The 26348-nt window shown below is 35.6% G+C and overlaps 1 protein-coding gene across 1 annotated transcript in view; it reads right to left on the minus strand.

Annotated features, from left to right (window-relative positions):
- Ppfia2 (PTPRF interacting protein alpha 2) overlaps nt 1-24123 on the minus strand; it is a 457537-nt gene extending 433414 nt beyond the window's left edge. The window contains exon 1 of the mRNA XM_052165724.1: nt 23875-24123. Coding sequence (XP_052021684.1) covers nt 23875-24123 — 249 coding nt within the window. The remainder of the gene's footprint in view (nt 1-23874) is intronic.
- Nucleotides 24124-26348: the final 2225 nt, after the last annotated feature.

The following is a 26348-nucleotide window of genomic DNA, read 5'->3' on the forward strand; positions in this document are numbered from 1 at the left end:
TTCAGTCCTTGCAAACACATGTATTATTATGTAAATTGTGAACTATAAAGACATTCTACAATTTCTGCCTATAAAGCAAGCTCATTGAGAAAATTCTGCACATAACAATGGGATAATTCCTCCAATTACGGTGCTTTATTTCTAAAAGCACAAATTAGAGAGCAAAATTGAGACACTTCTTCAAGATTATAGATGAAATAAATAGCAAATGATATTTTCTCTAAATCCTTATAAATTTATCAACTAAAATATCTCAGATTGAAGCCTATTTGGGGATTGTTCACATTATTCATAACCTATTTTTTTTTTTTTTGGTAGTAGCATTATCTGCAAAGAAAAGAAAAAAATAAAACCAGACGTTCTGGTTTGCTTTCTGACAAAACACTTACCAAAAACAACTTGAGAACAAAGGGTACATTCCATTGAGCGAAGCCAAGGCAGGAACTCAATACAGAAGCCTGAAGCAGGATCCACTGAAGAAAGCTGCTTATTGGTTTGCAATCCTTGGATTATTCTGCTCGCTTTTCTACACACAGCTCAGGCCTACTACCCCAGGAGTGGCACCGCCCTCCTCAGACCTCAGTGAGCTGGGTCTTCCCATATCATTGGTAAGCAAGAAATTACACAGTCCAGTCTAAACCACATAGTATTTCAGTTGAGATTCCTCTTTTTTTTTTTTGTGACTGTAGGATTGTGTAATTTGAAAGCAAAACATACTAGGACTCAGGGAAAATAACATTTATGTATTTATTGTAACAGTATCCTCAATCATCTTTTTTCTTGACAAAAAAGTTGGCAAAAGGTTTGCATGATATCTTTTTTTAAAGTTGTACTTAGCATTATTAATAATGTTTATTAACTGCTATAATATTTTAAACAATTTCAAAGTATTAGACACTATATGCCTGGCCAATAACTTGAAATCGCTATAATTATAAACAATAATAAATGTTAATTAATGTTATTAAATACCTTGTACAATTATATATCTTTCTAGTTCAAGCCAAATAAAGAAAGCAAAATTGAAATATTTAGAAAAACCAAACATATTACTATCATACTAGATAATCTATTTATAGCATAGCATACACTAAAAAAGTCTATTCTGTATAGTTTTTGTGCCCAAATTCTCTTCAAGAATTCTATGGGAAGTCAATATGTGAGTACCAATATATGGAAAATTAATGAATTTTAAGTGTTTTCTAAACATTTCAAATGCTCCACCAGAAATTAGCTATGAGGAGAAATCTATGAAATACAGTTCAATTGCCATTATGGTCAACTGTTCTGTGTTACTATTTTAATTTTAACAAACTGTTCCAGGTGACTACAGAAAAACAATGATTCTTCTATCAAAAATATAAACAAACACACAAAAAATCATGTCATCACATTATAACCTACATGACTCCATATATACCAAAATGTAGAGCTTGTTCAACACAATTTCAACATATGAGAAGACATAAAAGTGCAATAATTTTTAAAACTAGGGTTATTAAATACCACTATTTCTGCTCATGGTACAACAAGAATGAAAACATTATTAAGATTAGTTTAAAGATTTCTATTACAACTGGGCATGGTGGCACATGCTTTTAATCTCAGTATTCTGGAGGTAAAGGCAAGCAGATCTCTGAGTCTGTAGGCCACAAAGTGAACTCTAGAATAGCCAGGAGTACACAGAAAAACCCTACCTAGAAAAACAAACAAACAAACAAACAAACAAAACCTGCATATCTGAAAGTATATTTCCTTTGAAACCACAAATCAAAATTTACTGATAAAAATCAAGAGTGTCAGAAAAATAAAATGATAGGCCCTAAGGTGGACCTTAATAGCCATATTGACAAAAAATAAAATAAATAGAGTAGAAAAAGGACAATTTAAACCTGCAGGAGTTAGAATGAAATATTTTGAAATGATAAAACCAGGAAATCATGCTTAACAAAAACCCTGAAAATCCAAAGGGACAAAAAGCAAACCTTACACTGAATAATATAATCAAGAAAAGAAGGGGGTGGGAAAAGATAGAGGCTCAAATTTGACACGGCAGATGGGGGAAAGTCCATAGGAATTTATAGCAGGCACTGTCTACACTAAGAGTTTTTGAATCTTTCTCTCTCAAGAAAGTAGATCACATTTTCTTTACAACATGCCCCACCATCATGCTGAACAGATGCCCTTACCTTCTACTTCACCAAGAAAAAACTCGCTACTCTTTCTAGAGAAATAACTTTTCTCTTAAATTCACTCCACCAAACAGTTACTACGTGTTTATGTTTTCTATTTTTAAAAAATTCCTTGAGGTTTATTTGAAATATCTGTTACTAGTCAGTACATTTTCTTTTTTAACCTACTGAGCCTGTATTTTGTCTACTCTAATCTACTGAAAATATGAAGGAACATTAATGTGTTGTCAGACTCTACAAATGCTGGGAATACTCTAAGTTGAATTTAACAGAGGCTTGAGAATTTCTGATATAAAACAGTCAAAGCTTTCATTAGGATGAGAGATTTCTATTATCTTCTGAAACAAAAGAATAAGCAACTCATCAATGGCCAATGTTATGCTAAGAGAAAAGTATTATTTATACAACCATGGTGGTTTGTACAGAAGTGAGTCCCATAGACGCATTGGGAGTGGCACAATTGGAGGTGTGGCTTTCTTGGACACTGTGAGGTTTCAGATACTTAAGCCTGGACAGTGTGTCACATCAGTCTTTTCCTACTGCAGTTCAAGATGTAGATCTCTCAGCTGCCTCTCCAGTTCCACATCTGTTTGCATACTACCATGATTCTAGTCATTGCAGCAATGACCTAAACCTTTGAAACTGTAAGCTAGCCTTAGTTAAATGTTTTCCTCTACAAGAATTTCCATGGTCAGGATGTCTCTTCCCAGTGATAGCAAATCTAAGACAACTGCTATTAACCGTGGAGCACCTATTCTAGGCAAAGTGAACTGCCCATCTTACCACTCCTGAACTTGGCCTTGGCAAATTAAATACAAAGAAAAGTGCTGCTGGCATTCAACAGATATCATCCCAAGGCTGGGCAGTTACTGCTTCTCTTCCCTGATGTTTCCTATATCTTGACAAGAGCTATAGTTTTAGCTACATCTTAGTTTGTGAAGGATCATAAGGCCAAACCATAGACAAAATAAACAGTATGGTGTGAAGATGGAAATCAATGTTTGCTTTTACAAACTAGTGAGATTGGCCTGTGGGTCTTTTGTGGCAGTTTAACCATGTGAACCATGTGAACATGGACATAGCTCTACCTGTACAAGGGTGCTATTAAGGGTCCATTAAGTCAACGATTCTAGATTTCTTAAGCCCATTTCAGACTGTCAAGTGTCACATCAAATCCGAATAACATTATTCTTCTTGTCAAAACCTTCCTAAGTGACTAAAATTCCACAGACACCTTCACAATTGATGCTACTTCCAATTAGACAGCTCACTTTCATCTAACAATTATCCTGCTTCACATTCCTCTTCTTATGACTTAGAGAAATTAATTTATAAAAGACTTTCTCACTGAGGACCAGGGGAAGAAATTTTATTCTTTTCAGTTTGTTAAGCCATTTGCTTAACAAAGCAAACAAATTGATTTTGTGGAAAACCAATTCAGTTGATAAAGCTAAGCAATGAGAGCACCAAGGAGATCTGAATGGCCTGTCCCAAGTCAGAAGCTAAGAAGTTGAAAAAAATGGAATGAGAAGAAAAATTATCCAATTGCACTACAATTTAATCTTGCAAATCTACCTAATCTTAATGTGCATTGCACTTTGTTATACATTATTGTGTCTAGATTTCTATTACATGTCTCATAGATTGACTTTAAATGATAGATTTAGCTGAAAAGAGAATATAAATGTCATATAATGTAACAATTATAATGTATAAAATCAAAAAATCCTATCTCTAAAAACTGCTTTAATGGCACAGCTGTGTGTTATAATACTGAAACAGAAACTCATATGGTGGATATCTGAAATATGACAGATTTAGTTCTTAGATTTTTAGATTATCTTTTTACACTCTTGTCAGAAAAATAATCTAACACCAGATACCATTTATCAAAGGAACATGCAATTATAGATTATAAATATGTAAATATAAAAACATGGTTTCATTGCAGAGAAGCAAAATTATTTTTAGGAATTAATTAGTTGACTCAACCCAAAACTCTATTAATAATATTACTCATTATGATATGTTAATATGAAACTGGACAAGAAATAAAACCTTTCCGCAGGATCAATTATTTTCCACATAACCCAGTGAAGTATTTTATACACAGATGACTACTTCAGAACAGCACAGTAACAACTCCATCACCATACTTGAATACAAAGGCTCATTTCACATAACTGATTTACAGACATCATATTACTCATGGTCACACAGAAAAATCCCATAACTCATAAAACATCCAGAAAATCTGGATTTCATTTTAAAACAAGCCAGTTGATGTTTGCTAAATCAATCAAGACATGCTTAATAAGAACCTGCCAAGTTCTGGTGACATGGTTAATTCAAAATGTGAAATTTATTTTTCTTCTGACCAACTCTGTACTTCAAAGTGAATTTCTGACTCACATCATGGATGTCACATCTAGTTTATCACTATAGACTTTGAAAGAAGTAGTCCCACATGAGGTAGGAATAATGACCTCAAAAGTTATGGTAAAATAATTAAAGTATTTGTAATTATATTACATTTAACTTGTAATTATATTGCATGTTTAGAAAAGGGGACTGGGCATGTATGTGTCCTTAACAGTGGAGAGGATGCTTGATTATAGGTCTAATCACAGAAGCTCTTGTAAGATGAAACATTCTCAAAGAAGCATCTCTTGGGTCGCCGACTCTTTGTATTTTCAGTTCTATTTCATTAGTTTTTGTCCTAAACGTAATTGGTTTTTTCTGCCTAGTACTTTGGGGTTTGGTTTGGTACACCATTAAGTTATATATTTAAGTGATTTCTCTCTGTCTCTTTCTCTGTCTCTCTGTCTCTCCATTTCTCTGTCTCTCTTTTTCAGTGGCTCTGTCTCTTTCCTTCTCTCCTTCCCTCCTTCCTTTTCTCTTTTTATATAGGCACCAAGCTTTGCACACTTGTCTCTTAGGACGTTATTGAATCCAAGAGAGTCTTGCAAGTTATATTTACCCTTTCAGTTTTAGAAAATTTTTGTCTTTTGATTTCTTCAGTGACGCATTTATCATTCAAAAGCCCTTGGTTTATTCTTTCCGTGTTTACATGCTTTGTGTGATTTCTATTACCGTTGATACCTAACTTAATTTCATAGGGGTCTCAGAGAAAACATGGCATTATTTAAGCTTTCCTCTCTTTGTTAAGAATTGCTTTGGTTCCTACATTTTGTTCTATTTTACAGACGATCCTATTGCCTATAATGAAGAATGTACTCTTTAGTGTTTGGATGGACTATGTCTGTTTAGTCTAAGTGATTTATGGTGTCACTTAATCTCAATGTTTATGTTTTGTGGGGGTTACCTGTTATTTGGTGAAAGTAGGGCATTTATAATCACCCCAATTATTATGTTGAAGTGAATTTGTGAGTTCACAACTAGCTGTGCTAGTTTTATCAAATTTGATGCATCTATGATTGGTCCTGTGTGTTTAGAGCCATTAAAATAAGCTCTTCTTACAATGGCAAAAGTAAATAAAAACATATTGCTTATTTAGATATTATGCTGCTATATGAATGCTTCCATTCTCCATATTAAGTTCAGTCTAGAAAAAGTCAATGATTTTTTAAGGATTATTCATATTTAAAATAAGGATATTCTTTATATTTGCACAAATAAATCATTGGACCACAATTTAGCCTTCATCCTTAAATGATAAATCAAAAAACCTCTCTCTCTCCTTCTCTACCTCTGTCTCTCAGTCTGTGCCTCTCTGTCACTGTGTGTGTGTGTGTGTGTGTGTGTGTGTGTACACACACATGTGTCCATGTGTTATATCCCAGACAACATATTAGTAGGCTTACCAACAATCTATTATATAAATGTAATAATGTGTCATCAGTGTTATTACTGCCAAACCTGTGTTAGTCTAACCATCCAAACCTGGATTTTTAAAATGAACTAATTTGAGGAGCATAAAAAGTATGCAAACAAATCCCTTTGATAATAGAAAAGGAGAAAAAGAACAGAAAAAACATTTCTGAGTCTTCACAAGTGAAACTGTTAGGCACTAAGACAACAATCTTGATCAAGAATAGAATCAACAATATTTGCTTCTACATTTGGATGTCTAGGTCAGTTGTTCCTGCTTCTATTGCAAAAGTCAATATTTTCACACATCAGCATCACTGCTAACTACCAACTGCACAAATCTCCCTTGAAATCACATCTCAACTTCAGAAACTCTTCTTGGGACACTGTCACTTTGGCCCAATGCTATTTGTTTCAAAATGCTTTCTTCTCTTCCCACTTTTTCTGCCTGAACGCTGAAATTAAAGGGAGGCCTTTCATCTGTTTGGGAAGATTGAAAGTCATGCCATGCCTTCTTGTTTTATTTCTGTTTATCCAGATGACAATGTAAAATAAGCAAGGATGACAGTCCAACTTATTTCATAATCTTTCCTGGCTATGGATATATACCTAACTAACCTTTTAAAACTGGATAATAATCTGTTAACTGAGAGATTTCATAAATTGAAATTGCAATTCCTCATGTGCTCTATGTAATAATATTAATGTGTTTTAAATTTATTATAGTTACAGGTATGGTTCCAGTTTTTATGGGAAATTTGTCATTTATATGTCTTTATATGAAGCATATGTAATATATATTGTATTTGCATTTTATAAATATTCAGATTAAATAATTTTTACTGAGATATAAAATGACTAAATCCAAGTGTTTAATACTTGTTTCTGATTATCATTGACTCCAGAATCTTAAATCCTTCCAGAGAAGTTGCATGTCAGAAGAGCATGCATTTTTCAATTAATCAAGATGACCATGTTCTAGAGATCTACTCTATGACCCAGAGCGCATATTTTCAATTACATTCTGGGCTTACAACATTGTTGAGATGCCATAATAAGTGTCTATACAAAAGTGACAACACAATTAGTGAGCCCCTCTGACACCTGGGATGTGTGCTTAAGAGGCACTTGGTTTTTCAGAGATTTTTATCTTGCTAGGTGTGAAATTAAATTAAGCGGCTTAATCTCGTGAGTCAGTGAAGATGAAACATTCAAAAAGGGCAACTAAGATGTTGATCAACAGATGATTCTTTTTGTTGTAGCCCACTGGGTTCTGTGCTCTTGCTTTTCCACCCCTCCCCCCTTTCTCGGGGAACGGTAAGAGAGGCAGAACAGAAATGGGTCTATAAGACATAGTAGAATTATTCATTTATTTTCCAGATTGGAATTTTATAAACCCAATGATCTCTTTGTTATCTCTTCGTGTGTGTGTGTGTGTGTGTGTTTATTAGATATATTCTTTATTTACATTTCAAATGAATTCCCTTTTCCTGGTTAACCCCCCCAAAAAAATCCTGTAAGCCACCTCCCCTCCCCCTGTTCCCCAATCACCCCTCTCTGCTTTCCTGTCTTGATATTCCCCTACACTGCTGCATCGAGCCTTTCCGGGACCAAGAGCCTCTTCTCCCTTTGATGTCCAACAAGGCTATCCTCTGCTGCCTATGTGTCTGGAGCCATGGGTAACACCATGTGTACTGTCTGGTTGATGGTTTTGTCTCTGGGAGCTCTGAGAGTACTGGGTGGCTCATATCATTGTTCCTCCTGTGGTGCTTCCAACTCCTTCAGCTCCTTGGGTCCTTTCTCTAGCTCCCCCATTGGGGACCCTGTACTCAGTTCAGTGGCTGACTGAGAGTGTACCCCTCTGAATTTCTCATGGTCTAGCAGAGCTTCCAAGTGACAGTTACATCCGGCTCCAGTCAGCAGGAACTTGTGGGCATCAATAATACTGGCTGAGTTTTATAACTGTATATGGGATGGATCACTAGGTGGGTTAGTCTCTGGATTGTCTTTCCCTCAGACTCTGCTCCACACTTTGTTTAAGCTCTGGATGATCAAAGGTTGTAGTCCAAAACACAACATAAAATCAAAATTTCCTTACTAAATTATATAATTGTCAACAAGTATTGTGAATGATTCTCTTTTCAAACATGTTTGTGAAAAATCACTCTAGATGATAGAGAACCATAGAAAGAAACTTTAACAATATAAAGGAATAATTTACATAATACAAAATTTAACTTCCCTACATAGCATATAAATGTATCTCTATATATGAATCATAATCTTATACATTTGTAAACTGTGTAATCTCCATTATAATCTACTTGAAATCAAGTTTTGTATTAATTTGGAGTTACTTCATATGCATGGACACCCAAAGTAACCATTGTTCTTTATTTCATTTTGTAGCCTTGCCTTTTCTATATAGTTCATGGGTGTTGACTTATTTCACATAAAACTTCCAGCTTCATCTATCTTGTAATTCCAGTAGGTTTTTAATCCTAATTGCCAAACAGATATCTGTTACATTTAGTATCTCTTTACTTTTGTAGGATTTCTGTATTGTTTCTGTTATTTATATGTTATAATTCATTCTGTTGTGAACATCTATGAACAGGTGATATGTGAAAATGTTTTCTTTTTTTTGCTTGTTTACTTTCAGGTTTTTTGTTTGTTTGTTTTTTGTTTTTGAGACAGGGTTTCTCTGTGTAGCCCTGGATGTCCTAGAACTCACTTTGTAGACCAGACTGGCCTTAAACTCAGAAATCTGCCTGCCTCTGATTTCCCAGTACTGGGATTAAAACCATGTGCCACGACTGCCTGGCAGGTCATGCCTGACTGTGATTTAAAGTATTTGCAAATTGGTTGTCTGCCATATTTGCAAATATTGCCTGCCATATTATATGCCTGCTAGCAATCTCTTAAAGGTATAAAGTCTGCACTGACACTTGCATTGCTTTTTTAATTATGAATATTTTCCTGACTATATGATCTCATTTTAGTTTCTATATGAAATACCTAATTACTATAGATGTTTCGTATGCTTCCCTGTGCAGAATGAAATTTAGATACAAAATCAATGCAATGTTTCTTTGTTCTGGCTTGAATAAGAATGGCCCTCATAAGCTCAGATACTTGAGTGATTATTAACTGGTTGGTGGAACTGTTTGGGAAGGATTAGGGCATGTGTCCTTATTGGAGGAGGTATGATTTTATTGGAGGAGGTGTGTCACTGGGAGTATGCTTGGCAGTTCAAAAGCTAGTCTCTCTCTGTCTCTGTCCCTCACTGTTTCTGTCTATCTATCTATCTATCTATCTATCTATCTATCTATCTATCTATCATCTATCTATCCATCTATCCATCCATCCATCTATCTACTTGGCCATCCCATGGGTTATGTTGTAAAAGTTCTCATGTACTATACTAGTATACTACTATATTGCTTCTCACCATGATGATAATGGATTAACTTTATGAAACTGTAAGTAAAGTCCAAGTAAATACATTCTTTTCTATAAGTTGCTTTAGCCATGCTGTCTCTTCATGGAAATAGTAACTGAGATACTATTCAATTAGTTTATGCATTAAGATAAATGAGATTTTCTTTATAATAATGACTTTTGGCAGTCATTTATAAGTTTTAGCCTATATGCTACTTAGAATAAGGTTTTTGTCTTTAAGTTTTCTTATATTTAAAAAAATTCTTTTTTTGGTATAACGTGTCAAAGACTTTTTTCCCTAGGTTAGGCATGATGCTATATATCTGTGGTTGCAGTGGATCATGAATGAAAGGCCAGTCTGGGATACAGAGGACACATTCTCTGAAAAAGTAAAATACAAGCAAACATACACACATCCACTCACACAAACACAAAACAAAGAAAATACTTCATTATATTTTCAATTTACCTATTTACACATATGTATATGTAAATGCATATACATATGTATTTACCTATTTACCTATTTACACATATGTGTGTGTATATATATATATATAAAATTTGTTTTAGTTAAATTTTTGTACAATGTGTTATGGCAAGGACCTTAATTTATTTTATGCAAATATACAATAATCTTAGCATTGAAAAAGACCACATTGAAATATGTTGTATTGAAATATGTTCTTGAGTTGAATTGGCAGTAAATGTACATACGGGAGTGAAGTTTCATTGTCTTGTATGCTCCATTGATCTATATGTCTAATTCAAACTGATCCAATTACTGCATTGCTACTGGTAAAATCAATATATCTACTTTTACAGCTTTATCAGCATTATTTTTAGTCATTTACCTTTCTTTACTATTTTAAAAATCAAAGCATCCTTTAATAATAATAAAAAATGACTGTTGATGCTTTCATGTGTCTGTGGAGATGTTATTGGATAACAACAGCATGCAGGACAGGAGTGTGACTAGAGACTGGGGGCATGTACCATTAGTACACTTGCCCACCATGCCTGACAGTGTTTCAAAGCATAGTACTTCAAAGGACATTAGTAAAATCAAAAATAATAATATTTCTTTGATTTTTTTTTATTCAGGGTTACTCTGTACAACAGCCTTAGCTGTCCTGAAACCTGATTTAGAGACTTGTTTCAAACTCACAGAGATCCCCCTCTGTCTCCTAAGTGCTGGGATTAAAGACATGTGCCACCATGCCCAGCAATTTGTTTAGAACTTAAAATAATTTTATTAGTATTTCCTAGCTTATTCTGTGTAAGACTTAAAGATGTTTTGTTAAAATTATTTTAATAGTCTATTCTTCTTATGTTATATAGTTCACCAGTGATCAAGACTATGAATGGAATTATGTTGTTTTTTTTGTGACCAGCTTTTCATATACTATAGAAATGAAATCAACTTTTACATATCCATCCATTATCTTATGCTCTTGCAGAATTTTTTAATTCATTTTCGTAAATATTCTTTGTGGACTTAAAAGTATTTTAACACAGGGAGTAAAAGAGCCAGGTAGCATTTTAAATAGAGAGTGATGCATCTGTGGGGAGGATGTATTTGAAGGAGGAAAAAAAGTTTCATTTTTCAAGACTCTTAAGACAGTCACTGGTATCCAGAATTTTAATATGTCTAAAATATGCCAAGATGAGGACAATGTACCAGAAAGTGAATAATGAAAAATAACTGCTTATTTTTTCTCAGAAAAAATAATAACGTTAAGGGCCATTTCAATTAGTTGCATGTATTGTGCTTATGGAAGTTCCAAGATGTCCCCATAACAGAAGATTGTGCAATGTGGATCAATGCTATCTAATAATAAGATCAATGATAAAAGTTTAGTATTTTTAGAATTAATTTCTGAACCGTGTAAAAAGACAACAAAGTTTTCAGAGTTTTGGAAACATGGGAAAATAGGGATTTAGTTCTATAGGCCAGTGTTTCCCCAAGTTTTGTGTGTTTGACCAGTTTTAGATTTGTTTATCTTATGTTAAGGGTATAAGCATTTTCCTGCATATATGTATTTACCACATGCATATTTGTTGCCCAATGAGGTCAGAAGAAGACAGTGGATTCATTATAACTGTAGTTGTGAATGATTGTGAGCCACCACGTGGGTACTGGGAATCAAACATGGGTTCTTTGTAAAAGAGGCATGTGCTCTTAACATATGAACTGTTTCTCTTGCCTCACAAGATTAGAACTGGGATCAAGTCCTGACCAGAGCAGGAGTCCCAGAGAATCTTTCCCATTTGGTATGAGAAGCATACAAACTATAGCCTAAAAATAACGGGATTGTGACTGTGAGCATCATGGTTTCCCAGGCATCTGGCAACTTAAAGAAATATTCCCTCTGGAGAAAAATAAGGACACCTGAATGGCTTCCACTAAGAATTTTGCAAATGAATTAACATCCACAAAGTCAAAACGACACAAGGCAGGCAGATCAATGATGAACAACACACCACGGGATGAAACCCATTATCAGAGCCCCAAACTGAAAGACTTAATATCAGCTGGAAGTGTTCAGGGTGGTTAAAAGAACACCAAATGATTTAAAATAAGCCAAATGAAATAAATTCTGATAGAGGATATTAAAGGAGAAGACACTGATCAAAACAAGGAGCCGGAATAACACATTTAGTTTAAAAAAAAAGTCACATTTAGAAAAAAATAGAGAACAAAAAAGCAAGTCTGAAAACAAAATTCCAAATAAAATACAGAGAAAAACACAGAAGAAAAAATACAGCAGAAAATGTGAGAAAACTACAAAAGAAGGAAATAAAAAAGCTGAATTCTATAAGGAGATGAAAGAATGTCACAGATGCAACATTTTCCAATGTAATGTTTTCTCAAATGGTAAACAGCATGAAGTCATTCCAACAATAATACTTATGATTATAAATAAAAATAAGGGTGCACTTCAAGTATATCAAGACTTCTAAAAAAGTCATTTGTCTAAATATCAAAGACAGGGCATCAACTGTAGGGATGGGATTGCCACACCATAGTGAAAATCTCTGACCCAGAATTCTTCATGTCTAAAAGAACTGCAGGGACAAAACTGGACAAGAGCCTGAGGAAAAGGAGGTCCAGTGACAGGCCCAAATTGGGGTCCAGCTCAAGAGGAGGCTCCAAAGCCTGATGCTATTACTGATGCTCTGGTGTACTTACAGATAGGAGCCTAGCATGGCTGCCCTCTGAGAAACCCAAAAAGCAGCTGAAAGGGTAAGATGCAGACTCTTACAACCAACCATGGACAGAAGCCAAGGACCCCTGGTTGAATTAGGAAAAAGCTGGAAGAAGCTGAGGAGGAGGCCCCATGGGAAGACTAGCAGTCTCAACTAACCTGGACCACAAAGATCTCAGATGCTGAGCCACCAGCCAGGCAGCGTACACTAGCTGATAGGAGGCCCCCAACACATATACAACAGAGCACTGAGAGAAGATGGACCTAACCCTTGAGAGGCTTGAGGCCCCAGGGACTGAAGAGGTCTGGAGAGGTGAGAGTAAGAGGGTGGGTACATCCTCTTGGAGACAAGGGAAGAGAAATGGGATGGGGACCAGTCGGAGGGCAGACTAGTAGGGAGACAAAAAAAGAAAAACAGCAGTAGTGATACAACTTAACCTTCAGATGTAGAAAGCTGATGACTGCTTCCCCAATATAGCAAGTTAAGATACAGTAAAATAAGTGACAATACAGTAAAATATAAACATGCATGGCCAAATGACATCACTACAAACACCCCAATGCTTTAAAGATGAGGGTGAATTGAGATATCCTGACTAGCTTTATTTAGAGAATAAAGATGAATTTAAGACATTTTCTGAAAATCATAAGTGAAGAAAATGACATATCTGAAAGTTTACACCAAAGAAAACATTGAAAGTAGTTTTCATGTAGATTACAAATGGACTCAGATGGAAGATCTGAAATCTAGAAGAAATAGTCTGTGAGTAAACTTAAAGAGATGTCATCCGGTAACAGTGCAATATACATATACCATGTAGGATATGCAATAAAGAAGCTGGGACATTGAGACGCCCACGTTGTTAAGAATGTACATTTCATAAAATTACAAAGTTTCTATAAGGCAAAGGACACCATCAAAATGACAAAATGGCAACCAACAAATTGGGAAAAGATCTTCACCAACCCTACATCCGATAGAGGGCTAAAATCCAATACATACAAAGAACACAAGAAGTTAGACCCCAGAGAACCAAATAATCCTAATAAAAATGGGGTACAGTCCTAAACAGAGAATTTTCGCCTGAAGAAATTCAGATGGCCGAGAAGCACCTTTAGAAATGCTCAACATCATTAGCCATTAGGGAAATGCAGATCAAAAGAACTCTGAGATTTCACCTCACACCAGTCAGAATGGCTAAGGTTAAAAACTCAGGAGACAGCAGGTATTGGTGAGGATGTGGAGAAAGAGGAACTCCTTCTTCACTGCTGGTGGGATTGTAAGATGGTACAACCACTCTGGAAATCAGTCTGGCGGTTCCTAAGAAAACTGGGCATGACACTTCCGGAGGACCCTGCTATACCTCTCCTGGGCATATACCCAGAGATTCCCCAGCATGCAATAAGGACACATGCTCCACTATGTTTGTAGCAGCCTTATTTATAATAGCCAGAAGCTGGAAAGAACCCAGATGTCCCTCAATGGAGGAATGGATGCAGAAAATGTGGTATATATACACAATGAAATACTATTCAGCAATTAGAAACAATGAATTCATGACTTTTTTTAGGCAAATGGATGGAACTGGAAAATATCATCATAAGCGAGGTAACACCATCACAAAAGAATACACATGGAATGCAATCATTGACAAGTGGATATTAATTATCCCTGAAGTTCTGAATACTGAAGATACAATTAGCATATCAAATGATTCCCATGAAGAAGGAAGAAGAGGGCCCTAATCCTGGAAAGGCTTGATCCAGCATTGTAGGGGAGTACCAGGACAGAGAAAAGGGAGGGGGAAAGACAGGAGAATGGATGGAGAGAGGAGGACTTATGGAACATATGGTGGGGCACTGGGAAAGGAAAAGGCTTTTAGAATGTAAACAAAGAATATAGAAAATAAATTTAAAAAAAATTAAAATAAAAGAATGTACATTTCAAATGGTAGGGACGATATTAAGCAATGTAAAATGCAGACTTTATAGACTGGAGGAGATTAATGTTTAATAAAGAAAATATTCATTCAATTCCATGAAAATATTAAAAAATCAATTAAAGGAATACTGAATATTAAGACAATAGAAATGCTTTAGAGTGTAGGTTAAACACATGCATGTAGGTAATTCTAGTAAAAATATAGACAAACAACATGAGTAGAACCCCAACACTGCTGTTTTAAAGATTCATATGTATTCATATGTAGATACCTATGTTAGGTATACAAAACATTGGTTAACCAGCTGTCCTGGTTACTGTTGTGTGTCCTAGTAATTGCTGTGAAGAGACTCTGTAACCAAGGTGACTCTTGTAAAGGAAAGCATTTAACTGATAGCTAGCTATCTGTTTTGGAATCCGAGTATATAATCACCATGGACGGAAGCAAACTGGCATGGTGCTGGAGCAGTAGATGAGAGCTTCACCTCCTGATCCACAGGGAGCAGAGCGAGACACTGGGCCTAGAGTGGACTTGAAATCTCAAAGCCCACCTCCAGTGACACACCTTCTCCAACAAGGCCACACCCACTTTAATAAGGTTACTCCTCATAATTCTCCATAAACAGGCTGCTAACTGGGAATCAAATACTAAAATATATGAGCATGTGGGGGCCCTTCTCATTCAAGCCATCACACTAATAATTACATAAACAAAATAAAATTTATGGAAAAATAGATATCTAGAAATGAACATGTACACTGTAATAATACAATTGAGCTATTAGGTCACATCAATGATATAGCTAAGTGAAACTAATAATACCAAGATATAGACAAAGAATTAAAGAATTGAGAATTAAAAGAGAAAAATCTGTAATTGTTGTAGACACTAAAATTTGTGTTTACATGAACATAGAATTTCACGTAGTAAATAAAATTACACTTTATAAAACATTAAATTTAGTATAGTCACTAAAATTTGTCATTTCAGGACTCACAAAATTTCAATTAAAGACCATTAATTTGATTGGCTGCTGATATTTGCCAAGCTTGAAAATAAGTGGGGAACATGTTAATATTTTATCGCTAAGTTAGGTAGAATACAAGATGAAAGATTTCATTATTTTCACACATGTGTATCACTATACCCTCTACCATCTTCTATAACCTCCTTCTTTCATATTTCTGGTCTCTTCCCTTTACCCCTCCAACTTTCATGTCATATGTGTTTATTTCAATTCAGATTTAAATATGAGGAAAAAACACACAATATTTTTCTCCCATTATCCTCTCATCCTTCTTCCCCTCCCTTCATAGAGCCCTTCCTCCATCTGAATTCTCCATGTACACACACACACACACACACACACACACATAAGGCAATCCATTCACTTTTAATTCATATTTTTCTGCACAGGTTTTATATCTTTCCCATTTGAAAGGTAGCCCAGTGTGCTTAACATCCCTGCTATCTCTGGAGATCTGTGGGTGCAAGGACATTTGTGTTCTGCTACCAACAATCTACTTTTTTTTTTTTTTTTTGGTCAGCAATTCTAGTTAGAACAGAGTTTCTTTCTATTACAAAGACATCATCAGTCAAAGTCTTCTGCATTCAAATTTTAATTAATTTATTATTTAAAGATTTGACCAAGATCCCTCAACAGAAGAATGGATGCAAAAAATGTGGTATATATACACAATGGAGTACTATTCAGCCATTAGAAACAATGAATTCATGAAATTCTTAGGCAAATGGATGGAGCTGGAGAACATCATGCTAAGTGAGGTAACCCAGTCTCAAAAGATCAATCATGATATGCACTCACTAATAAGTGGATATTAGCCCGGAAACCTGGAATACCCAAAACATAATCCACAATTAAATGAGGTACAAGAAGAACGGAGGAGTGGCTCCTGGTTCTGGAAAGACTCAGTGTAGCAGTATAAGGCAAAACCAGAACAGGGAAGTGGGAAGGGGTGGGAGGGAGAACAGGGGGAGGGAAGGGGGCTTATCTGACTTTGGGAAGTGGGGGACCAGAAAAGGAGAAATCATTTGAAATGTAAATAAAAAATATATTAAATTTAAAAAAAGATTTGACCAAGGAAATATGTATTATAAGATACCAGACTTATAATGAATATTATAACCATCACAAGGACAGATGAAAAACCAGTTTGGAGCTGAATAATAAATGTTTTTATTTAATTATTCTTCAAAGAAATTGTTTTTCAAAAGAGAAAGATAGGAGCAGTGTTGGTTAAGTACAGTAGGCTGTTAGTAGTTTTATTTCTTTTAGATTTGTAAAACCCGTTGCTGAAGAACATACTTTAGCAATGTTGTTTATACCCTATTAGTAAAGGAAATATATATGATGTGGCATAATTTGCCTGAGACAAGAAGATGGTGTCCTAGACTCGGAAGGCACTTCTGATTCATCACAGGAGGGGGATAAGCAATGAAATCAGCAAAGCCACTGCCATTTACAAACAGTTTATACATCATTGTGCTATGCAGTAGAATGACCTCAAATGGTTACCAAGAATCCCTTTAGAGTAGATCCTGATTCAAAAGGAGCCCTGCGATAGTTAGTGAATCAAAACAGCTATTCTTTTTTAGACTCTCATGATTAAGTTTACACACTAAAAGTATACATCCTTTATAATCACTTAAAAGTTGCAAAAAAAAGAGATTATTGGGAGCAGAGCACAAAGGTCCTTGCACCCACAGATCTCCAGAGATAGCAGAGATGTTAATCACACAGGGTTTTCCTTCCAGTGGGAAAGATATAAAACTTGTGCAGAAAAATATGAATTGAAAGTGATTAATAGCCTGGCAATCTGATGTGCTAGGCCGTGTCAAGCTACTACACCCAAGACAAAGATGACTTATAACCTAAATGACCCTTACAGCCAAGGGTTTCCTCAAGTTCCCATAACCAGGACCACAGGTAAGTAACAGCACAAATGACCTCTATGCTATCTGTATGGCCAAAACAAGGCCAGACCCTTCCTTGGGCCCTTAAGTTAGCACAGGTATCCTATCTCTAGAACGCATTCTCTTGGAAAAAAAATGACATGTACTCTGAGTTGACTTTTGATGTAATATGTTTTCTTATGTACCAGTGACTATATTACACCAGGAAACTTTTTAAAAAAATAGTACAGTGTTTCAAATATGCTGACACGAATCATCTGGTATCATACTCCCTGAAGTCTTAATCCAGGTTGACAATGTCAGTATGAAATGCTTTCCCATTCACACAGCTTTGTGGTTTGTTTTCCTGCCTTCCGTGACCACCTGCTATGTCTCCCTCAATAGACAAAGCTAAAATGTCTTCTTTTATATGTCAGAAATCAGATAAATCAGTTTAATGGTTTTTCAGCAACATGAATTGTGAGGACACTTAAAGTCAGCTGGATTCAGTAAGCCACAGACTCTCCTCTGATTTTCTTGGGTGAATAAATAAACCTTAATGAAATTTTGGACGGATGTCTTAACTTTCCTCCTGTGATTAGATAGACAATCTGTCCTGTAGTCTTTGAATTTTAAAATCCAGTTCAGACTGATGATCTCCCTTTTCTAGTTTTGTATGACAACATACAATGCAGCTTGTCCTGTAGTCCTACCCAACCTAGGTCTTCTACTTTTATACCCAGTATAGGCTGTTTCAAGGTCCTGGGAACATGAAGGTCTCTCTCTTCTCTGGCACTTTCACTCAGGGATCTCTCTTCAATCTCATCAAAGTCAGAGAATTTAGGGTGGGTGGAGGAAGGGACACATCTGGATGGGGTTGCTCTCCTTGTCACCCCTAGTCTGCATTTTTATATGGCACTAATATAATCAATGGTCCTCTTTCCTTCCCTAGAAGCTTATCCTTGGCTATCTCAAAAAAACTCTTGGTATATTCATCTCCATTTTAATTGGCTTTGTCTGTTTCCTCTTTGGGAGTCAGTACTCCAATTAGTCAATTATGTTTAAACATAGAAGAGTGCTTGTGACAGTCTGCTATATTGGTGGTTGAAGATAACCCCAAGGAAGATCCAATGTGACAACTCCATTAGTATTTTAAGTTTTGTCTACTTTCTATTTGCAGTAGAAGAGCAGAAGTCTGCCTCTAGCTTGCTGTAGAAGCAAGTGCTTCTTTGCTTTGATTGTGATTTTTTTTTAATGTTAAGCTCTATCTACTATCTCTGCAAAAGTTCATCAAGCTTTCTGAGTAGTTTCCTTGAAACTCCTCTCTTTTTCTAAGGAGAATAGTATTGACTCCTTCGCCTGTGGTGCATAAAGTGATGCATAATGCATAGCAAATAAAAAAATAAATTCTGAAATGATAATGCTCCTTTGTGACCACTTCATTAGAGTCTTCCCAGGAGTTGGAAAACCAGACTTGAGCTGAAAAGATGAAGAAATTTACACAGAAGAATGTGAGAAACAGGCTTAGAGGAACAAAAGGGAGTGGTAGGTTTTTATGGGAAAATAGAATCCAGGGTGGGGGTTGTTGTTATTATACTAAACAAGTGATGGAGTAGATTTGGATGTTACAAAGCCTTTCAATTAAGAGGAAGATCATTTGAATTACTTGATATTATGCATAGGAAACCAAATGAGAAGCTAAAAGGAATGGTCAAAATTGTAAAGACTGGAGAACATAGTTACACAAAGGAAAATATGAATAGAGACAATTAGGAAGAATGTGTAGGAAGAAGAAATGACTCTAGGAGGCTGTTAAGCATACACAAGTACAAATACCCTTGGAAGCCAAAACAAGGCATTGGATAAACTGGAGCTGAGTTACAAGCAGTCATGAGCTGCCCAATGCGTGTACTGGCATAAACTTGAGTCCTTTACATCTTCAGCATGAATTCTTATCTGTTGAACTATTTCTCCAGCCCCAATTAACATTTCTAATAGTCAAAAATATTAACCATAGGATATCCAAATCCTTATTAAGATTTATTGACCTTAACATTTTTAGTATTCCAAATGGTACTATAGGTTATTATCACTGAATAAAACCACTACAGCGATGATCCTAAGACTATAGTTCCATGCAGCATTTGTTTGAGCACATAATATCTGCGAGTGTTTAATTTAATTAATTATTTAGTATATTCCAACCCATGTATTTCTCATAGTGATCCGGTGTAGCACTTTGTATCATTGGAATTCAGCAATTGTACCAAGAAGGTTATTGAGTTAGTAATTCATGAGACAAAAAGTTAGAAAGACAGTATGTTCCTAGGCCAACACTACATTTAGTGAAGATCTATCCCTCTGCAAATTTCCACTAAATATTTTGCATTTGAAAATATTAAATAAAAACATTCTTTATCTCAACAAATTGCCTTCTCATAAAAATTTCTCATTAGGTTGTACACTAGTGCATGTTATGCCACCTTGATAAGCACACCAGACAATTTTTAATGTTTTTAGAAGTGCATTTATATACCTCTTCACAGTTCTCCCACGAATGAGAGGGTAATAAAGAATTGAAATAACCTGACCAAAAACCTTTCAGATAGAAATCAATGAGCCCCAATTCAAATATCTAACCTCTGGCTAGAGGCCACAGTCTCTGTCATTCAGCAAGTTACTAGTTATGAACATTCTTTTTTCCCTTAGTGTTCTCACATATCAATTAACTTTTGGAGTTTGATGACTTCACAATCCTACTTCAAATACAGTCAATGTCCAACAGTCTATTACTTTCCTAATTATTTTTCATAACACAACAACATCCTACACAATGATTGGCTGCACTGGTGGTGGACCAAATGGACTGATTTTCTCTTTCAGCATCAGAGGAGTGCAACCTCAGTGTGTGTATGTGGTATTTTTTTCTGCAGAATCTCTGGCCCTCAGCAAAGGGCGATATGAAATAAGAGAGAAGCAGAAATGTAAAAAAGAAGTTTCTGCTCTATTCTTTCTCCTGTGCCATGAACATGATATTGGCATGCTCACCCAAGGTAAAAGCCTGTCCCTAGGACTTGGCCAGCACAGACTTGGTTGTGCTCCAGTGGGCACAATCAGGCTGCAGCTGAAACAGTCAACAAGCAGGTGATATACAGCTAACTGAATACATTGCAGCATGAGTTAGCCCAATCCAAGTCCAGATTAGCCAAATTCCACAAATACAGAGCTTTGTATTCTACTGACAATTTTGTGGTGCTACCCAGAATGATTCAAGAAATGGATAACTAATACATCAGTACTTTGGTAGTCTAGAAAGGTGCTGAGGTCTAAGACATGCTCCTGATGTCATAAAGACAGTGGTTCTCAAACATGTGGGTTATAACCCCTTTGGCAAACCTCTATCATCAAAATATTTACATTAGGATTCATAAGAGAAGAAAAATTACAGTTATGATGAAGCAACAAAACTAATTTTATGCTTAGGGGTCACCCCAACATGTGCAACTATATTAAAGAGTCTCAGTGCTAGGAAAATTGGAAATAACTAGGTTAGGAAGTAGAGGATACAGAGGTAAGTTATTTCCCATATGGTAAATGATAAAGTAAGACAGGAAATGTATTTAAGTTTCAGAAAAGCATTTCTGCAGGAGAATAAATTCTAAAGTAGACTTCACTGCTTTTGATGATGAATTGTTATATGGAACTGGGAGCAAAATAAACCCTTCTCTCCCCGTGTTGCTTTTGACTGTAGTGTTTCAGTGCAGAATTAGCAACCCTAACTAAGGCAGCCTGAAATAAACGTGCTGCAAAGACAGGGAGTTTATTGCTGACCTAGGTATAGTTTAGGATTATTGGTGGATACGATATGACCAATTTATAAAAGGGGAGATTTTCAGGAGGCATGACAGAGAAACTTAAGGCAAGGTGCTGAAAGAAAGGCACAATCTGCAGTTTATTTAAGAAGCAAAGGACTATGGCTCCTTGAGGAAGGGATCAGAATCAGAACAGTAAGCATCGTCTATGAGGATGCTTTGGTTTTGTATAGGAAACTAGAGAACTGAGTGGAGAGTATAAGGCATCTTGCTTGCCAGTGAGAGATGTTTAATGGGTGGTTCTGCTTATATGGAATAGTGGGATGGATCTGTACATTAGAAAATCAGGTAAGTGGATATGAGGCCAGAAACATTAGGGTGAAATGTGGAAGGATATGAAATTATCAGTACTCTTTAAACACTGTGCTATGTTGCATGATGGCCTTTTTGTAATTTAGTGCATGGACAGGAGGAACAAGGACTGCTTGAGGCTAGCTAGCAAGCCAGAGTAGCCACATGGGTTGCTAGGAATTGTTTTCTCACTCTTTTCCCCAGGATATGTAAAAAGTACAATAGAGTACTTAAGTAAACACCATCATGAAATAGAAACAATCACTTGATGTGGCATAGATAAGGAAAGTGTGATTTACTGTAGAACACTGTTTTAAAAACAATTAATTCACAAAATTTTTAGGCAAATGGTTTGATCTGGAAAATATCATCCTAAGTGAGGTAACCCAATCACAAAAGAATACACATGAAATGCAATCTCTGATAAGTGGATATTAATTAGCCCAGAAGCCCTGAATACCCAAGGCACAAATTGCATAACAAATGACTCCCATGAAGAAGTATGGAGAGGGTCCTGATCCTGGAAAGGATTGATCTAGTATTGGAAGGGAATATAAAGACAGAGAAAAAGGAGGGAGATGATTGGAGAAGGGATGGAGAGAAGAAGGTTTATGGGACATATGGGGAGGGGAGATCTGGGAAAGGGGAAATCATTTGGAATGTAAACAAAGAATATAGAAAATAAAAATATTAAAAAAAAGAAATAAAAAAAAACTTGTGTAACCGAATGAAGAATTCTTATTAAAGAGTGGGAGAATCGAAAGCTTGAGAAATCACTTTTTGAAGAATAATTGTCAACATTGAAATCTCTAAATTGTAAAAAGTATCATTCTGAGTGAAGATTAGATTGCTGCTCTTGGGAATTAGTCAACATATGTGGAGTGCTGAAATAAACCAGGGTTTTCAACATTTGGGAGTCCATTGAAAGTTTATTTCCCGTTGAAACCAACTGAACTTGTGTAGATCCAGAGCCGAAATCATTTGTATAGGATTCTGGGTAAGATCTAGCCCATGCAAGAGTGATAACCTTCTTAACATAACACAGAAAGTTAATACCAACTCTGGAGGTGACTTTGAGTTTTATTTACTGTATATAGTGGAAGGATACATATTACATGATATCCTTTATAGAGGTAAATTGACTGTTCAAAATTGGCTATTCTATTTTTTTAATTTAAAAAAAGAATTTTTTTAAATTTAGTACTTAAAACAAAAATTTAGTTTATTATAGAAAATTATTTCAAATGCCATTTATATTCTGTGCATTTTTTTCTTCCAAAAATCAGTATTACCAGGAAACTCAATAGATCACTCCTCCTTACTATTAACTCCATGCAAAGAAACTTGGAATCGCTAATTTTTATTTCTATAATATTCACACCTTGCACAAACTGATATAAAATTAGTTTGAACAAGTTTCTATGATTTGACTTTTATTGCTTTCCTTCTTTTATTTATTGATTCATTTTGACTTTCTGAAAGAGATTTGTGACACAGTCTAGGCTAACTTTGAACTCTTGAGCCTCTTTCTTCAAGTGTTAGGATAAGACTCATGAGACCCGCATAGTTGGCAAGTTCCAACATATTTTAAAAATAAAAATAAAACTGCTTTGAGCACTATTTTACAAAAACAATGTGTCAGCACCCCACATATGTTGACTAATTCCCAATTTATTTAAAGTTAATCTAATACTGGATATTTTTTGAAGACAGGCAAATTAAACACTAATTATGGAGTGAATTCCCAGACTACTACCATTTCCAAAGATGGACCAGACTGATAAAAACTGAAAATAAGATTTTCAAAAGTCATGACCATGTTTAATAGATTAACCTTTTGAAGAAAAGATTATCCATTTTCCCTACATTATGGCTGATAAAAAAGTGTTTTTCTTTCTTTACCACAACATAGAGATGAAATTTTTATTAATCACTAATTCTTCCATTCTATACACACACACACACACACACACACACACACACACACACACACACTATAGTCTGATTTTGTATACCAGAAAGTTTGATACATAGTAGTAATTTATTATGAATTTTGATCAAAACCACATTAAGTATTAAGCAGAAAAAGTAGTTATGGGAATTAACTTGAAGTAGATATTATTAAAAGTTTACTCCATTTAACATTTTCCAGAAAAATAAAAACTGTAATACAGCAGCATACCTGGGGTATGGCTGAATTGAGCTGTCTCTGGAGTGAATCTCTGTCGTAGATGACATCCTGAAGTCTTTGCTGGGCAAGTGAGAGGCTTTCCTGGGTCTCTCGAAGTGTGTCCAGTAAACGGTCCCTTTCATCCAGCATATTGACCATCAATTGCTCAAAATGGGAGTCCGAGTCCGAGCCACTGCTTTGGGACCCCCGTTGGCTCATTGGGGTGTCCTCATTAATCGTGGGCATCACTTCACACATCATTGCTTAAAGAACATAAAGGGAAACATTTTAGTGAACAAATTCCTTTTAGTAATGCACCCTCACCTCACTGAAGCATTTATAGGTCATTAACCTCTTCCCCCAATCCTCTGCCTCCAGTCCGATTTAGAGAGGTGTGGACCTCAGAGAAATATCTCTACATGCTGTCACCTGTCCTGGCAATCCAAAGATGTCTCATGTATAATACTTAACCTGTCGTTTGTTTTTCCATGATTTCTCACACATCATTTGATTGACAGACACACACATCATTTCAATAACCTCTCCTCCCCTTCTTTTTCACCCCTGCTAGTTTACAAATGCCTTATAACAAACACTTACTTATCAACTGTACCTTACTTATCAACTAGATTATCCATGTGCTTCAGAGCAGTGAGAGTATATGATTTTTTGATGAATGCACTGGTAGGTGGCCTTATAGATACTTATCTAATCAGAAAAATCCCCAAATAATTGGCTATTTTAGGTAATAAACCTATTTTATTACTTATTCAACAGATCTTGTCACAACAGCTAATTCAAACCTTTTGGTTTGATCATTTTTTATTTATTTTTGTGTTCCATCGTTCACAACTGTACACAGATTTGATAGATGATTCAGATTGAATTAGACATCAACTTTAAGAATTAGTGTGAGACACATGAATTTGTCTTGATTATTATACTGCTAATTACACTTAGTATTCCTGTTAGATGCATTGTCTGGTTTCCATCCAAACAACACAGACTAACACTCAAACATTCCACAGACTGATGCAGTAAATTACATTACCAAATACAGTCCTTTCACTTCTCAGCTGCTAATCACAAACCCTCAGTCATGGAATAAATGGACTGTTCAGAATACTTTTTCCAATTATTTGCTGAATTGCTTTAAAGTAGACTATACAAATAGTGTCATACAGCATTGTCTTGTCATGTTTGCCACTATTAAAAATCAGAACTTAGGCCACTTCCCTTTTCATTACCCACCATGTGTGAGTGTGTGTGTGTGTGTGTGTGTGCATGTGTGTGTGCTTGTATGTGTCATCTGTGTGTCTGTGTCTGTCTGTGTCTGTGTATGTGTCTGTATGTCTGTGTATGTCTGTGTGTTTGTCTGTGTGTGTGTCTGTGTCTGTGTGTCTCTGTGTGTGTCTGTGTGTCTGTGTGTCTATGTGTGTGTTTAAGTGCTTAATTCTTCTCAGTGTCAGATGTGTGATGACAGAAGCTATTGGAGATCTTGATTTGCAGAAGGTCCAATTTGAACAGACCCTGTTTTGGTTGTGGGTCCCAGAGCTTTCTCAGAACTTTATATTGGAAGGTCAATTCACTTTTCTGTCTACATATATGTCCTTAGGGAAATTTTCTGGTGGTATTTTGAAATAAAATGTCAAATTTTAACAGTTCAATATTTAATTACTTTTCATGTGCTTCTTTGTGTAAACTTAGTCTTTAAGGAGCAAAACTTAATTATTTCTTAACTCTGGGGTCATGATCCATTGGAAATTGAGAAAAGCTTCAAGAAAGAAAAAGGAAATCATTTTAGGATAAGTATTTTAGGAAAAGGAAAGAAAGAGTTGAAAATTTCTAAAAAATAGTTCAAAATACTTTGAAAGAGTGTTCACCACTTAACACACTGAGCTCTCTGGAGGCAGGTCCTTGACTCCTTGAATTCATAGCACAAGAGCAGAGCAGGCATGTGGAACATCGTTACAGACATGATCACACACCCTTTCACCTGAACAACAAATATTTGCTACTTAATGTAGATTTAACACTTTTTATCATTTTGATTTTCATTCATCCACTATCACAAAGGTTAAAAATCCACCTTCTCTACTTTAACTGCTACATGTTCTTTTTTACACTAATAGAAAACCAAGCAAAAACTTTTCAACACCTTGACTTACTTACAAGAGTTAGTTCCCGAGCCTTGCATGGCACTTAAAGTGGAATAACTGCGACACTCTTGAGAGACATGGCTGTGAGCCTATGTGTTTATTTTTGAAACTGAAGGTTAAAACAAAGTAGCAGAACAAACTGTGCCAGCAAAATACAGTTATCTACACATTCTTCAATCTATATTCTAAATCATACCTTTACAAAAGGAAAGCTATCTATCGCTAACAAGGTTAAGTTCCAAGGAGAGTTTAACTGTCTTCATTACTTCAAACGTAAATTTCACTCAACTAAAGCAGACTACTTGGATGCAACCCCCCCATTATTAG

Source organism: Apodemus sylvaticus, chromosome 20, assembly GCF_947179515.1.
Source record: "Apodemus sylvaticus chromosome 20, mApoSyl1.1, whole genome shotgun sequence".
Lineage (NCBI taxonomy): Eukaryota > Metazoa > Chordata > Mammalia > Rodentia > Muridae > Apodemus > Apodemus sylvaticus.